Source organism: Doryrhamphus excisus, chromosome 12 (genome assembly GCF_030265055.1).
Source record: "Doryrhamphus excisus isolate RoL2022-K1 chromosome 12, RoL_Dexc_1.0, whole genome shotgun sequence".
Classification (NCBI taxonomy): Eukaryota; Metazoa; Chordata; class Actinopteri; order Syngnathiformes; family Syngnathidae; genus Doryrhamphus; species Doryrhamphus excisus.
In genome coordinates this window covers 15,772,709-15,786,824 of record NC_080477.1, presented here as the reverse complement: position 1 = coordinate 15,786,824, position 14,116 = coordinate 15,772,709, and the positions used below count along the sequence as shown (strand labels likewise).

Sequence of the window (14,116 nt, the reverse complement as noted above, 5' to 3'; positions counted from 1 at the left end):
GACACCTTGTGGCCAGAAAGCTGCATATCACTTGTATTTCAATATGTTTTGACTAATAATAGACCATAGTCTGGTACGAAACAGTGATTATTGATTAATGAAGTAATCTCTGAAAAAACGCAATATAGCGAGGGAGCAATAATCGAGCGAAAACCGTGATATTGCGAGCGCAGATTGTACTTCCTCCACAAAACACATGAACTGAATGTGTTTGAATGTGATTGTGACAAAAAACTTATATGATGAATGGAGGATTTCCCAAGTTTCCCTCCAAAGAGATTATTAGAGTAAGAGTAAATTATGTTCAATAAAGAAAAAAAAACAGACAGCTAACATGTGACTGTAAAGCAAGCCCAAAGCAAAAGTTAAGCAAGCATGAAGAAAGGAACATTGACAATAGCAACATAACATTACATGAGAAGCCATCCAATTCATCATTAAGTCACATGTCACCGTGTCAAGTAAATAGAGATGAAAGGTACAGTCTACCCGAGCCAGGGCCACAATACTTTCCTTGGGTTTGCATGTCCCTGTTTGTGTGTCAGGGCTGATTGCTCTTGACTTCATTAATCTCTGCAGCGTGGTTATGATTAGCACTGCGAGGCATGCCAGAGGACACCTGACACGCTCGCACAATACCCGTCAGGTCTGGACACCTCTTAGGTCTGCCTCTCGCACGATGTGACCAATTAGCTGGGAGCAAAGAAAAATCTTGCATGGGGCAATGAGACATGTATGTGCAGTTAAGGAATCGCAGAGAGACCATGTCTACTGCTTTCTCAAAAGTATTTGTCAAAGCAAACACCTTCAAATATGTGTCATTTGATGCATTATCTAACAGGGTGGATGGACAAACTTAAAATAGGAAACAAGGATCATTTCAAATTCAAAGGCCAGACTCATTAAACAGAAGTAATGTAATGCTGACAGATGAACGGATACAGCAACCACATAAGTGTCTTACTTTCCCTCAAGGTAACTGCTTTTCATGGCCACTTCCATTTATTTCTATTTAAAGCTCAAGAAAACTGACACTAAAATTATATTTAATGACTTATGGTTGAGCACCAGCACTGAATTAAATCAAAGAGTGTAGAATATCTACTGTAACAGTAGATGCAATATTGGAATTCCCTACATACCACACAATAAAAATGTACTTAACTGGTAGAAAATTAATGAATGCATGAAATATGCAAATATTAAAATCACACTTCCTTGTCCTTCAGAGATTATTAATAAATTATGTGTGCAATATATGATTTACCTATTGAAGACACAGGACATTGCTTCATTTGGTTGACCAAATTAAATTTCTGTTGAATTTCTTGCCTCGAAACACACACACACACACACACACACGAAAACCATGTTACTATTAGTATGGTTGTGTGTCAACACAAGACAGTCGGCAGACAAATAGTTGAAAGGAGGAATGAGAGGAATAATGATGGACAATAATGCCACATGTGTACAGTACTGTAGTAAGCAGTGTGTGTGAGAGCATGTGTGGCGATGAATCTCTCGTGGTGACAGCGGGGCCGGCAGCAGTGAATGTCCTTCTGGGTGGGACACACACACACACACGCACACATACGGAGCCACACATACACAGATGGAAACGACCACACTAATGGATCACCCCTGTCTTCACACAATCCGCCACAAATAATGATGAACCACCCCTGCATTAAACTATTTTACACAATGCTCAATTCATTACTTTGCTCCCCCCCACCACCACCACACACACACACACACTTTTTTTTCTGTGCGTATATGTGAGCTAATACAGGTATGATATTTCTCCTCTACTGGCACAATCATAGATTTTATCCATTAGTAAGATATTAGGATGGGAAATGAGGACTGGTGTGAGGGTGGGGATGGAGAAGGATGGAAAAAAGTTGGCTTCAAATTGGTTTAAAAAGCAACAGAAGCCCCAAGCATAACAAATGAGGTGAGGAACACCATCCACTGCTCCTTTTAGGCCTTTGGTGAGATTTCATTTTATAGCAATACTCCATTTTCTTTAGACTTGGGACCAGAATTTGAGATTTTAATCACTTTTTGGAGGTTTATATGCGACTATATGATTGGGTGCAATGTTATCACATATATTTCAGCAGCATTTTCCTCCAGGAATATTAAGAATTTGATATATTAAATCATACTTGTATAAAATGGATCAAGTCAAAATGAACTGAAAGCAGTTTTCCAGTTATTATTTTTGTTAGTAGTATTAAGTCATGCCTCTGCTCTGAATTGGTCATAAAAAATGAAAGTAAAATTACATTAATTGTGAACAGCCCAATCAATGCATGGTTTTGGCTCTCTAACTGTTGAGTTAAAAAGAAGAAGAAATACAAATCAATTAATTGAACTCATTGATGTATGAATTATGATAGAAAGCATATACGGTATTTGTCACTTGTATAGCATTATATTAATTCACGATTTCACAATGTTTAACTTACACGCACCCTTTATTTTGAGCTAAAATGCATTTTCTGCCCTCACTTTGCTCAGCACAGGAGAGAGGAGAAGAAAGAGTCATTATGGATTTCAATTAAGTGATCCCTGGGCAGAGAGGGATGCGTCAGAGTGGGGGGATTAATGTGCTGCGGACAGATGTTTAATAATAATGGCCGAACTGGCCCTGCCGAGAAACACACATCCACCCTACTGTGGCACGCACACGCAAACACATGCACAGACGCCCACGTATAATCACTCATACCCCGCCATACACAATAATGATTCACGCACAGTGGGGAAGGGAGTGTGACAGTCTTACTCACACATATCCATAGACAGGAGGAGTGTGTGTCTTTATGACCAGTGCTGGCCACAGTGCATATGGCCCTCATTTAGGAACAATGGGCATGGAGAATGACTGCTTGGATGAGCTTCCTGACTGCGAGAGGTGACTGGAGGCGTGTTAAATGACATGCCCCGTATGGAGAGATGGAGCATGCGGCAGACAGAGCAAAGAAGATGGGGGATAATTACTGACTCACTGTGGGGAAACAAAACATTGTCTTTTCAATGTGATTATGACGATAGGGGAATACAGCAAGCAAAGGGGAGGGTGTCAGAAAAGATGAGTGTGTAGGAACTTGATGGAAGTGCGTATGAGAGGACCATGGAGAAGACCGTCCGTCTGAGCCGAGATGTGGGTCATTAGACAGTGTGTAAACAGAGCATCTTTCCATGAAGTGCTCTCATTCTTCTGCTCACCTGGTGACACCTAATCAGAGCTGTGACAGGACAAATAGCTTCCTACCGTCATCACAGCCTTGTCAGGAACGACACTTCACATTCTGTATCTGTGCTGTCTCGTCACAACAACGTACCTCCAGTAATTACCAGGGCGGCCGTCCTCCATCCAAACCCCGCTGGATGGATGGGATGAGGTGCCACGGGTTTGCCCCGGAGTCATAACTCTGTGTAGGACGTCGGCCTTCTGCTCCTCATAACCACTGTGGCCCTCGGACAGCAAATTAGCCTGAGAGGGAAACACAGAGGAAAGAGAACATGACACTTGGGTATGGAGACACACGCTCATCGAATAGCTATATTTGTGGTTTGCCTGCCTGCTAAGAAATAATCTATAATGGCTTGGCTAGACAGATAGCTTTGCGATCGTTTGGACAGGTAAATATGGCTGAAGAGGAGGAGTGGCAGGCAAAATGAGGGAGGAAGTGCAATGAGAAATAAACTGATAACTGCGTGATGAAGAAGGAAGATGAAGATAATGTCAGGAAAGAGGTAAAATGGATGATGGAATGGAATGGAAGAGTTGTGGCACCGGCAGATCAATACACAGATGCACAATCTGCATCCGCAGAAGAGGAATTACTTTCATAGGAGTTTTTCCACATATATCCTGCTTCAGTTACTTATTTAATGAAGGGATTTATGTCCAGAACAAACAAAAACAAAACATACTCACATCTGGTATGTATGGTATGTCAATTACCTTTAAACATAATACGTTTTTAAGTAAAACTCAAAATTGCCACGGGATATGTTGATCATGGTCATGGTATATTTTTCTCATGTTTAACAAGTTATATTACAGACGGTTACATACAGTATATGACATATTAAACGTCTGAGAAAAAAATAATACCACAATCGTTAAAGAAACGTGGTACGTATAAAAGTGGTACTGTACTTACCGTATGGCCTGCTATGCTAGCCTCCTTTCCAACCCATAGAATGAACATAAAATTGCAACTATTGATAATTTATGTCATTGACTGCAAACTATATGCAAAGCCCAAATACAAAAATTCACGACAGTGCTTTTGAATATTAACTGAGGGGAGAGGAAACGCAAACAAATGGAGTAACCAAAAAAGAAAAAGGAAAAAAAACTCTCCACCTGTGCTTGTCCCACCTCTACCGGAAGTAGCCTTTTCTTCTCTGATTGACGGCTGTGTTTCCCAGGCAACAGTAAACGGACGCCAGTATAGTGTAGACATGGCGGAGCTCCAGCAGATTAAGTGTAAAATAGAAGACTTCAGAAAGCGACAGTTCTACTTAGCAAGGTATCGGTAACGGTGCTTGATTTTAAAAAGACATGCTAATCAATGCTAATTATTATTATTATTCGGGTGTTACGGCGAAACAAACTAAAGCTAAGATATACGTAAAAGTGCACGATAAATTACCTTTATCAAATTATTGTATATTTATTTCATTAATTCACATACACCTCCATATGATAGCACCATATGATATATATATCTATATGTATCATAACAACCACTTCCCGTTCTTCACTGTACTACTTTAAGGTCATTTAGGTTTAAACTTCCGGGGTGCTTAGCTAGTTCTGACGAATGCATTTTGCTTTAGGTTAGCTGAGGCAAACAAACAGGCAAAATCCCGGGCTGCTATACGGATCCAGAGCTGCTTCAGAGGCTACAGGGTGAGATTTTACATAAGGTAATACTTGATCCTTCTGTCTTCATTTGTCATGTGACAGATTACACCCTTTTTATTTCACACATCCACACCAATTTTAGCTTTGCCTTTTTTCCTCCAGGGCTTATAAAACATCCAGGCTATGTTAATTTGCAGGGAAAACCCGTATAGTGTCTCACTCCCATAATTATAGGACTTCTAGAGCTTTGCAAATGGCCTTGAGGAATAAATGTGGCTTGCTCTATGCTCTCCTTTCTCTCTCATACACACACACCGGGAGAAATGAGTGTCTCTATCGCATGCCTGTTCTGTGCTGCGACCCCAGCGCCATTCTGCAGGGTCAGCAGACAAACTTCCAGACAGTAGGTTAATTCAGATTACTTTAGTTAATTGATCAATGCGTTAAGTGGATAATTAGCAACAATTTTAGCTGCCTAAGTGCAACTCTGGGGTTGTGCTATCCCACTATAAGCATTGATTTTCTGGGTGTATAAATGGCCTTTTGGAAATTGATGGCCTCATTGGAGGTGGAGATTCGCAATGGACTTGCATTTAGAGTATGTTTGAAGATGAATACAAATGTGTGCTGCTGCTTAAAGGGTGGGAGAAAGGCTCATCGGACATGATAGAAAGGCCTGGAAGAGCAGCAATTTTCTGTGAGTGTGTGTGAAGAAGCATAATGATTCTGTGACCTTTTAATTCCATTATTTTACATCACATACATGTGAGCGAGCACAATTGCTGTTTTGCTTGCTTTCAAGAGAGTTTATAATAGATTTTTTTTTCTCTCCTTTAGTCGACGCTTAATTTAAATAAATTCAATAAAATCATGCAGGGTAGACATTCTTTTTTTTTAGTTCTTATCATTTAGGAGGATGTCTTTTGTTTTTAGATTTTATTGAACACACTAACAAAAGACATTCACAATTTAATTGAAGTTTTCTCCATTTCACATGCATAAAATATCCACCTAATCCTCTTCCCAATATGACTTTATTGCAGGCATCTGCACGAGAAGGCGGTCATTATACAGAAGACATGGCGGGGCTTCAAAGCAAGGGCACATTTCAGACAAATGGTGATGGTAAGCCCAAACCCGGAACAGCTATAGATGTATTGATTAGGTTATGATAGCAGGCATTAGAATTCAATTGCTATACACCTAAGTCCCTACATCTGACCTTAAGAAATATAATTCACTCATTACACATTGGGAAATTAGCACTTAGGATATATGATGTAATATGAGATAGAATTTTATCTGCATAGCAATTCCTGGGATACATTTAGAACGAGTGTGAGGCAAAATGGTACAAGTAGTTAGCGTGGTGCACGTGTGTGTGTGTGTGTGTGTGCTTTAGTAAAACAAGGCCACATTTTCAGCATATTGCCTCCAACTGCTTCTTAATTGAACAGATTGTTGATACCGGATCCAATACCCAGCGCTCTCACATATAATTTTCCCCTGGATTGAGTTTTGTAAACGTATCACAACAAGCTATTTATCATGCCTCTAAATTGACTGTTTGCTAAAGCATAACTGCCAGCCGCCGTTTGGGAGGCGTTCAAAAAAAAAAAAAAAGTGAAGGGGGGTGGGGGGGTTGATGGTGGTGAGGGGCATTGGTATAAACGATGAAGGATGTGTCACAACACGCATATGGGCTAAAAAGATGGTGTTTGGGAACAGACGAGCGTTAATTTGAATCACTCACACTTTCCACATTTTTGAATGAGCCCAGAGAGGCTCCTGCGTTCCTCAACCGGCTGACTCCCGCCATCGTTTTAGACCTTATCATGTTTAATGCAACTTCTACAAAAGCCTCATCTCCAAACATCAAGCTGAATTTACAGCTTCCTTTCAAGTCTTCCGTCTCCTTCGTCTCTTACCCGTCGGTATTGAAAGAAAAAAAGATGTGTTGAAATATGGATCCCTTTTATGGCCAACTCTTCAGAGTGCTCCTCAAATGTGCCCCCACTGGATGACTGCGTGTGTGACGGCTTGCATATTCTCTGGCCTTTTGTTAGTCTCTTCTGGCGGTGCTGTCATTGATTATGAAATCCAGAGGAGAGTGTTGGGCCGTCATACATCTCCATTAGCTCGCTGCTTCACCGCCATAGATTTTCTTGGCCTTCGCGTGTGTTGGTGTATTAAGAGAGCACTGTCCTCCCCTTGATACAAAGTCCCCCTAATCACTCTCTCTCTCTTTCTCTCTACCTTCATACCCCTCTGACTCTTTGTCTTTTTCTCTTCTGGTGCTTTCCACCCTCTCTCTCTCTCTCTCCTCCTCCCGTGGAGTGGCCCTATCTGCGCTGCCTGTGTGAAATGTATTATGTATTAAGAGCTCTTTATCTTTGACGCCTGCTGTGGACAGATCAGAGGGCCGTGAGACAACATGTAACGTCGTCTTTTCCTTTGTGTTCACAGGCAGCATATTTTATCATGAAGATGAATTTCTACAATGAGATGGCGGTCAAGGTAAATATCGCCACAGTGTCTTGTTTGAACAAATAGGATGTCACGGTGGAGGGACAGGAAATGTGTGGTGATGGGACACCCGATCAAAAACCCCACACGTGAATGATTTCAGGATGGTTTAGTGTTGGCATGACACAGGACTGAGCGTAGTACTCACCTTTTTGTTCTCTGGACAAGCTTTTTTCTGTATGCCCCAAACAATCCCAATGAGGATTCATAAGAGAATACGGTTTTACCCCAATCCCTGTATCTTTTGCCCAATACCAGTCTGTTGCTAATGTTTTTCCTAGATTTAAGTGGCTTCTATGGGCCCTTCTTGACACCAGGCCATCTTCCAAAAGTCTTCACCTCACTCCCGCACTCCCACCTACCCGCCTCCATTCCTGAACAAGCGCTGCACTGGGAGTGACCCGATCACACAACTAAACAGACTTTCAGACAGTCTGTTGTTCACAATCTCAGGATGACAGTCATCTCCAGCTTTCGTCTTTGTCAACGTCGTCATCTACAGTACGTGAAAAAGAGAATCACTCAAACAATGTCAACTGATCATTTTTGTGGCAGGGCTGAAATGCAGTGGAAATTATTTTTGGGATCATTTTCATAAAGAGAAACTTTGCAATTGATTTTCATTTATCTGGCCGCACAGTGTGAGTGGTTAGTGCGCAGGCCACACAGCGAGGAGACCTGAGTTTGATTCCACCCTCAGTCATCTCCGTGTGGAGTTTGCGTGTTCTCCCCGTGCATGCGTGGGTTTTCTCCGGGGACTCCAGTTTCCACCCACATTCCAAAAACATGCTAGGTTAATTGGCGACTCCAAATTGTCCATAGAGTGTGAATTTTTCTGTACTGTATATCATCACAGTCTGCCTTTGACTGATGTTTTGACACTTTTACACAATGAATTTCACAGAAACCTCATATTTTTTACAATTCCATATAGTCTCTTCCTTTGCTAACAACTTCATTCTGCGTCAACCATTAAGGGGTTTTATAGGCCAACAAAAAACTGAAATCCGCCATTTTTTATTGAAGAGGTTGTGTCAATGACCAGCTGGACAAAGTGGCTTGCATGTGTTGTGGAAAGGCTTGGAAATTGTTTGGAAATGTTACGCTTTTACTGGAAAATGAAACAACGAGAAGTGACCACCCAGCTGTTTCAGTAAATGTCACATTAAAAAGGACGTATATCCAGGAGTAGTGTTAGACACAGCTGGTGCAGAGCAGGGGTTAAAAGGTCAGGAGTTGATGTCACCATGTGGAGCAGAGTAGAAGCTTCTTAAGGTAGAGGGAAAAGTGCTTTATTACCACTATAAAATATCACAGCCTCTTTTAGGATGCAATAGCAATTTTAATGAAAGAGAACTTAACGTGAATGGAGCAGGGAATTGGATCCACGGCTGGTGATGTAAGAAGGATCTAAGTTTGAACCCCACAAGGGCCAATCCAGACTTTTCTTTGCAAAGTTCGTATTTCACTCCTTGAGTTTAATATGAGTTTTATCTGGATTGTGTCATGTCCTCCCAACGAGGATGTGAAAGTGAACATTGTAGGAACTCACCAGCCATTGTCCTACATTGTAAGGCACTGATCCCAGAAGATGATGTAGTGGACTGCTGGGAAAAAAATGTAAAATGTAGTTGGGTGAGATTAACATGTACCAAAATGCAAAATGCATATTTCCTGAGTCAGACGTGTGCTTGAGTCTTGAAATGTTTACCATTTTATTACCAAGGAGGACAAAATGCAAGGGATGCACTAGCTATGCGGCTAATGTGTGCAACAGTAAATCCAAAGGGTTGTCTTCCATCACAGCATCATTAGGAATAATACAATAATAATATGAGTTTTCATGCCAAGTTGCTGGCTAAACAACCATGGCTGTCACTCATCATGCATGTTTTTTCGAAAAATCTCCATGCCAGGGCTAGATAAGCAGCGATCGCTGCTCACTGGTTTTGTATTTTGTGTATGCATAGAGACAGTCATTTTTGTGTGTGTGTTATATCGTAGTCATCACAACACAATATGAATGAGTGTTGTTTGTTTATTTATTAGGACGGCACATATTAATCAACATACAAGCAAAATTATCACAGTAAATGTGCCAGTATCAGCTGAAATAGCTAAATTTCATCTGCCGTCCTAAGGCAGGCACTATAAAACACATGTATTTATACATAACACCATAACACGATAAAACAAATATACATTTCCAACATTACACCTGTATAAGTTGGAGTACCAGTTACAGTAAGAAACATTCAACCGATTGTTAGGCAATACGGATCGGCTCGGGATGGACATTATCCATGGTTCCCACAACGTATTCTGGTAGTGACATCACAGCCAAGATGGCATCGGTTCAGAAAACCTGTTAAAATCGTGTCATGATCACAACTTCATTTCACTCCTGCAGTCTTTCATAGTTGTCATAGTTGACCCTGCAGAATGGCGCTGGGGCCTTTCTATCATAGTTGTTTATTTATCTATGATAGCAGTATGACAAAAATATTTCTTGAAGTGAAGACTTTCATTTTGTTATTGGGGGGTTTTTGTTGGTGTCGCAGCCACTTTGACCTCAAAGATCCCATCATAACAAATGCAATGTCGATTCTGCATGTGGTAAATATACTGCAACCTATAGTGGTATCAGCCATAGTAAAGGTAATTACTGTTTGAAGTGCATTTATTTTTTTCAATTGAATGATTTAATGTTACCCAGCATCGAACAAAGCAAAGGTGACAATCTGAGAAAATACTTTTTAATACTGTTTGTATAAAAGTTCAAGTCCTTAAGAATGTATTTAATGCTGCAAAAACTTTGGCATTTCTGTGGCCACTGCTTTGTATTTGTAAGAGTGAATGCACTCACGAATAAGGCCGAAATGGAGTACCAGTGACCCTTTGCAAGAACGAATCAGTGAAGGGCGTCGGTAGTCGCCAGCCCTTTATTACCAAAGAAATATTTGCTGGTGTGTGAATGGAAGCGAAAAGACACAGTGGGAGAAACAATCATCCCAGAATCCCCCAGCGACACTTCCTTTTGAATCATTCTCATCGCTCCTCTCCTGTTTATGGTGCCGCGCTAAGCTAACGGAGGATAATGTATTAGGACCGTAATAGAAACCAATGTTTACATGCTGCACCTCGGATTTGTATCAGATTCGGCTGCATCGATTTCACTTGTCAACAAAGGTCAGCAAGAACTTGAGAGGCGGCAATTACTTTATTTAAAATTATCTATTGACTGGCAGATCAATGCTAATTCTCATTTTGCTCTTTGTTGTTTTCTTCCCCATCCTCCAGCCGTCGTCTCTCCTTATTCCTTCTTCGTATAGTGTGATGATTCTTTTACTCGCTGTTGTTTTAATCTCCTAATTAGTCTGAAGGACATCCGCCCTTCTGCTTCGGAATGCCGCGCTCACATGTGTGGGTGTGTGCGAGGTGAGGCTAATCTGCAGCTTCCACGATCAATCTGCAGCGACGCAGTAAAAAACGTATGGAGCGGCTGTGACAGCTGTCTATCCCACCTTGGCTTGTCCCTCCATCATGACAGGGAAAAAGATTCATAATGATGCCATGTGTGATTTAAGGCTGTTGTTCGCGCCATTAATACAGTCATGGGTTTGATGTGTCTTCCATGATGTGCTTGTCTGCAGATCCAGCGAAGGTGGCGAGGATTTTATGTGCGCAAGTACATTCATAGCTTCTATTCACGCAAGAGCTACCTGGAAAGACTATCCAGGACAAATGAAGTAGTCAGGTAAAAAAGAACGTAATGCACATTTTGATATTTTTCTCTTTTCTCTTACATATTTTTGGTACTTTTATTTTAATTATACATTTATATATACAATGTGGAGGTATGATTGTTCATGGTTCATCTGCATGAACAAGTCTTCTGCAATTCAGTAACATGGTGTGTGGGCTACGTTTGAGATGTGTAAAAGTTTTTTCAGAGTTTGGTTTTGGATGCAGCAAAATATATTTGTCACACAATGAGGTGTTATACTTCAAAAATCACAGCAGATGAAAGGTAAGTTCCACCATTATATAGTATTTATATTGTCTTTGTCACACCTTTGCACCTCACAATATGGCGACGCACAAATGGGCTGAAATTGACATATTTTTCTGTTCAATACAGAACAGACTTGGTGTGTCCCAAGACTTTGCCCGTTCAAAAAAAAACACAATGTCCTGTGGGCATAGGCGTGGGAAAATAGTATATTAATCAATTAATCACGCAATAAATGAAAATTAACTCAATAATTCTGTCTACCTTAATGTATTGCTTATTTGTTTTCTCCTACCCTTGCCTCCAAACATGCAGGAAGAGATTTCATTCTGTCCATTGGTTTCGGCACTTTGGTTTGTTTATTCTATAGAACAACGGCATTAACGGTGTGAGCCCTTTTAGGTCTCTTTGTCTCAGTGGGTGGAGGCAAGGCCGCTGGCGTACAGACAGTGTGAGTGCAGAAGAGTGTAACGCAGTATAAATTTAATTGGTCGATTGTAATACCATATTTTCTGGACTATAAGTCGCTCCGGAGTATAAGTCGCTCAAGGCCAAAAATGCATAATTAGAAAAAAAACATACATAAGTCACACTGGAGTATAAGTCGCATTTTTATGGATAATTTATTTTACAAACTACTTGACCAAAACAGACATTACATCCTCTTGGAAGGCAAGTTCTAACATTAATGAAAGAATAGAGAACAGGCTTTTGGGGGGCATTTGTGTCGTTCTCCGTTGTCTTTTTAAGCTAACGTTTACTGTTTAAATATTGAATTGTTAAGGAGTAGGGTAGAGTGCCCTCTTGTGGCAGTCTGTGAAATTATATATATTTTTTTTATATAAATTTTATAAATATTATAAATTTTTTATTTATAAGTCGCTCTGGAGTATAAGTCACAGGAACAGCCAACCTATGACAAAAAGTACGACTTATAGTCTGGAAAACACGTTATATTGTCATGGATATTTAGTCGTTTTCATTGCACTTTTCTCAAAGGTAATGTTAAAATCCCGTCTGGTCTCATTCTTACTAACGTTAAACACTTGTTGATGTGCCAAAAAATGTACAGTTTTATTGTTTGAGAAACTTTTACAAGTTTAACATGGGATGATCTTTGCCTGATTCTTCACAAATGTCTTTATTTTATAGCTTCAGAGCTTGCTTTTCTAAGCTTTGTGTGAGTGGGTTTTTTTTTTTATTGGACCATCAATAGTCTGTGGTCTTTATCATTAGTTCATGCACAGTATATGCTGATGTGATGGGAATACTTGATATATTTATGTAAGCATGTCTCTCATGGAGCTGAGAAAGTTTGGGAATCCTTCATTTCAAGGATTGGTCAAGATTATCTTAGCTATGCTGTGGCTTTTTAGGCCACTCCTGAGGATTTTATATGATCTAATTGGGTACCTATGACCTTAATGCGTGTGTGTGTGAGAACAGGCACAATATGGCGGCGCTAAGATCTGTCCTTGCAGAGTAGACATTAGCTGAGAGGAAATGTAAGGGAATGAAAGTGACATAGAGACAAAGAGAAAGATGGCTAAGAAGACGAAGGGAGGAAAAATCATTTTAAAGCGCTTGAGGCGAAGACAGTGAGAAGTGAACGATGTGAAAAAATTAAAAATTAGCCTGTGATTTGAACCCCAGATGCTGCATTAATAAAACACCCCGTGCTCCAGGGTGTACTGCTAGAGTTACACTCATCTTTTACTTTGGACAAAAAAAGCGCACACACACTTAACTAATAGTCATTATTTTAGCATTGCTAATATATTTTACCCCAAAATATCTTTAGGGTTTTGCTAAAATTAAATGTAAATTTCTAAAAGGGCTTCTTGGATCACTGACTTGTCTCCTTACCTCCCCAGCAGCAGTTTTAGCTTTTCTATACACTCCTTGCCCCCTGTTTGAGGGATGAGGGAGCAGGCTTTTAAAGCCTATTATGGAAGCATTGCCACTTCATGATCATAACAAAGATGGACACCTGCACAACCTCACTCTAATGCTATATTGCCAATAAAAGGTTAAAAAACCCGACAAGATAAACTAGAAAAATTATGGAAAAACTATATAATACAGTCAAATAGGCTTTTGTAATGTTGAAACCAAGCAACAAATTATCATTTGTAACATAATTTGCATATCACAGTTCTCAACAGCTCAGATTAAAAAATTAGCAGCTTCATGGGTGCATGTTTTGTTTGTGTTCACGTTGACAAAGGAACAAATTAGGACTACAGTTGCACCTGATTAGGTTTGATTGTCAACTATGTGTGACATGCCGCAAATGCTTTGAGGTGTTGAGGTCATTTTCCTCTCCAGTTAATCACATGTTTATTTAGTGCTGCCAGAGTTGCGATCAATTAATGCCGCGCAGGCGTTTATTTGAAACATCCTTTCTCTGGGAGCCGGCAAGCCCTCAGATTGCACGCTGCCTGATCACTCATGCCGTCAAGGTCTGCTTTTTTAATCCACCAGCGTGCCCCTTTCTTTTAGGACTTGTATTGTCTGACTGTTGGTCCAGAACTCAAATGGTCACCATGGCTGATTTAAGGGTTTACGTTGACTGAGCAGTCTTTCTTTGACTTTTATGATCTATTTCTATGTCTATTTTCCCCTACTCTAAGGTCATTTTAAATAAAACTGTCCACACACAAAAAAATAATGCTCTTACATTC

The 14,116-nt window shown here is 40.3% G+C and overlaps 1 protein-coding gene across 9 annotated transcripts in view; it reads left to right on the top strand.

Moving 5' to 3' along the window:
* Window positions 1–3,733: 3,733 nt before the first annotated feature.
* Window positions 3,734–14,116, top strand: part of spata17 (spermatogenesis associated 17) — an 81,608-nt gene continuing 71,225 nt past the window's right edge. For 4 of the 9 annotated variants that reach the window (XR_009132215.1, XR_009132217.1, XR_009132216.1 and 1 more), the window contains exons 1-5: window positions 4,413–4,556; window positions 4,867–4,956; window positions 5,938–6,019; window positions 7,361–7,411; window positions 11,074–11,177. Coding sequence is in view for 4 of the 9 variants with exons in the window: in XM_058088716.1 (XP_057944699.1) it covers window positions 4,489–4,556; window positions 4,867–4,956; window positions 5,938–6,019; window positions 7,361–7,411; window positions 11,074–11,177 (395 nt within the window). In the remaining 5 variants the exon portion in view is untranslated. Of the gene's footprint in view, window positions 3,772–4,411; window positions 4,557–4,800; window positions 4,957–5,937; window positions 6,020–7,360; window positions 7,412–11,073; window positions 11,178–14,116 lie in introns of those variants that run through there. The other 5 variants (XR_009132219.1, XR_009132218.1, XM_058088717.1 and 2 more) reach the window with 3 other exon arrangements.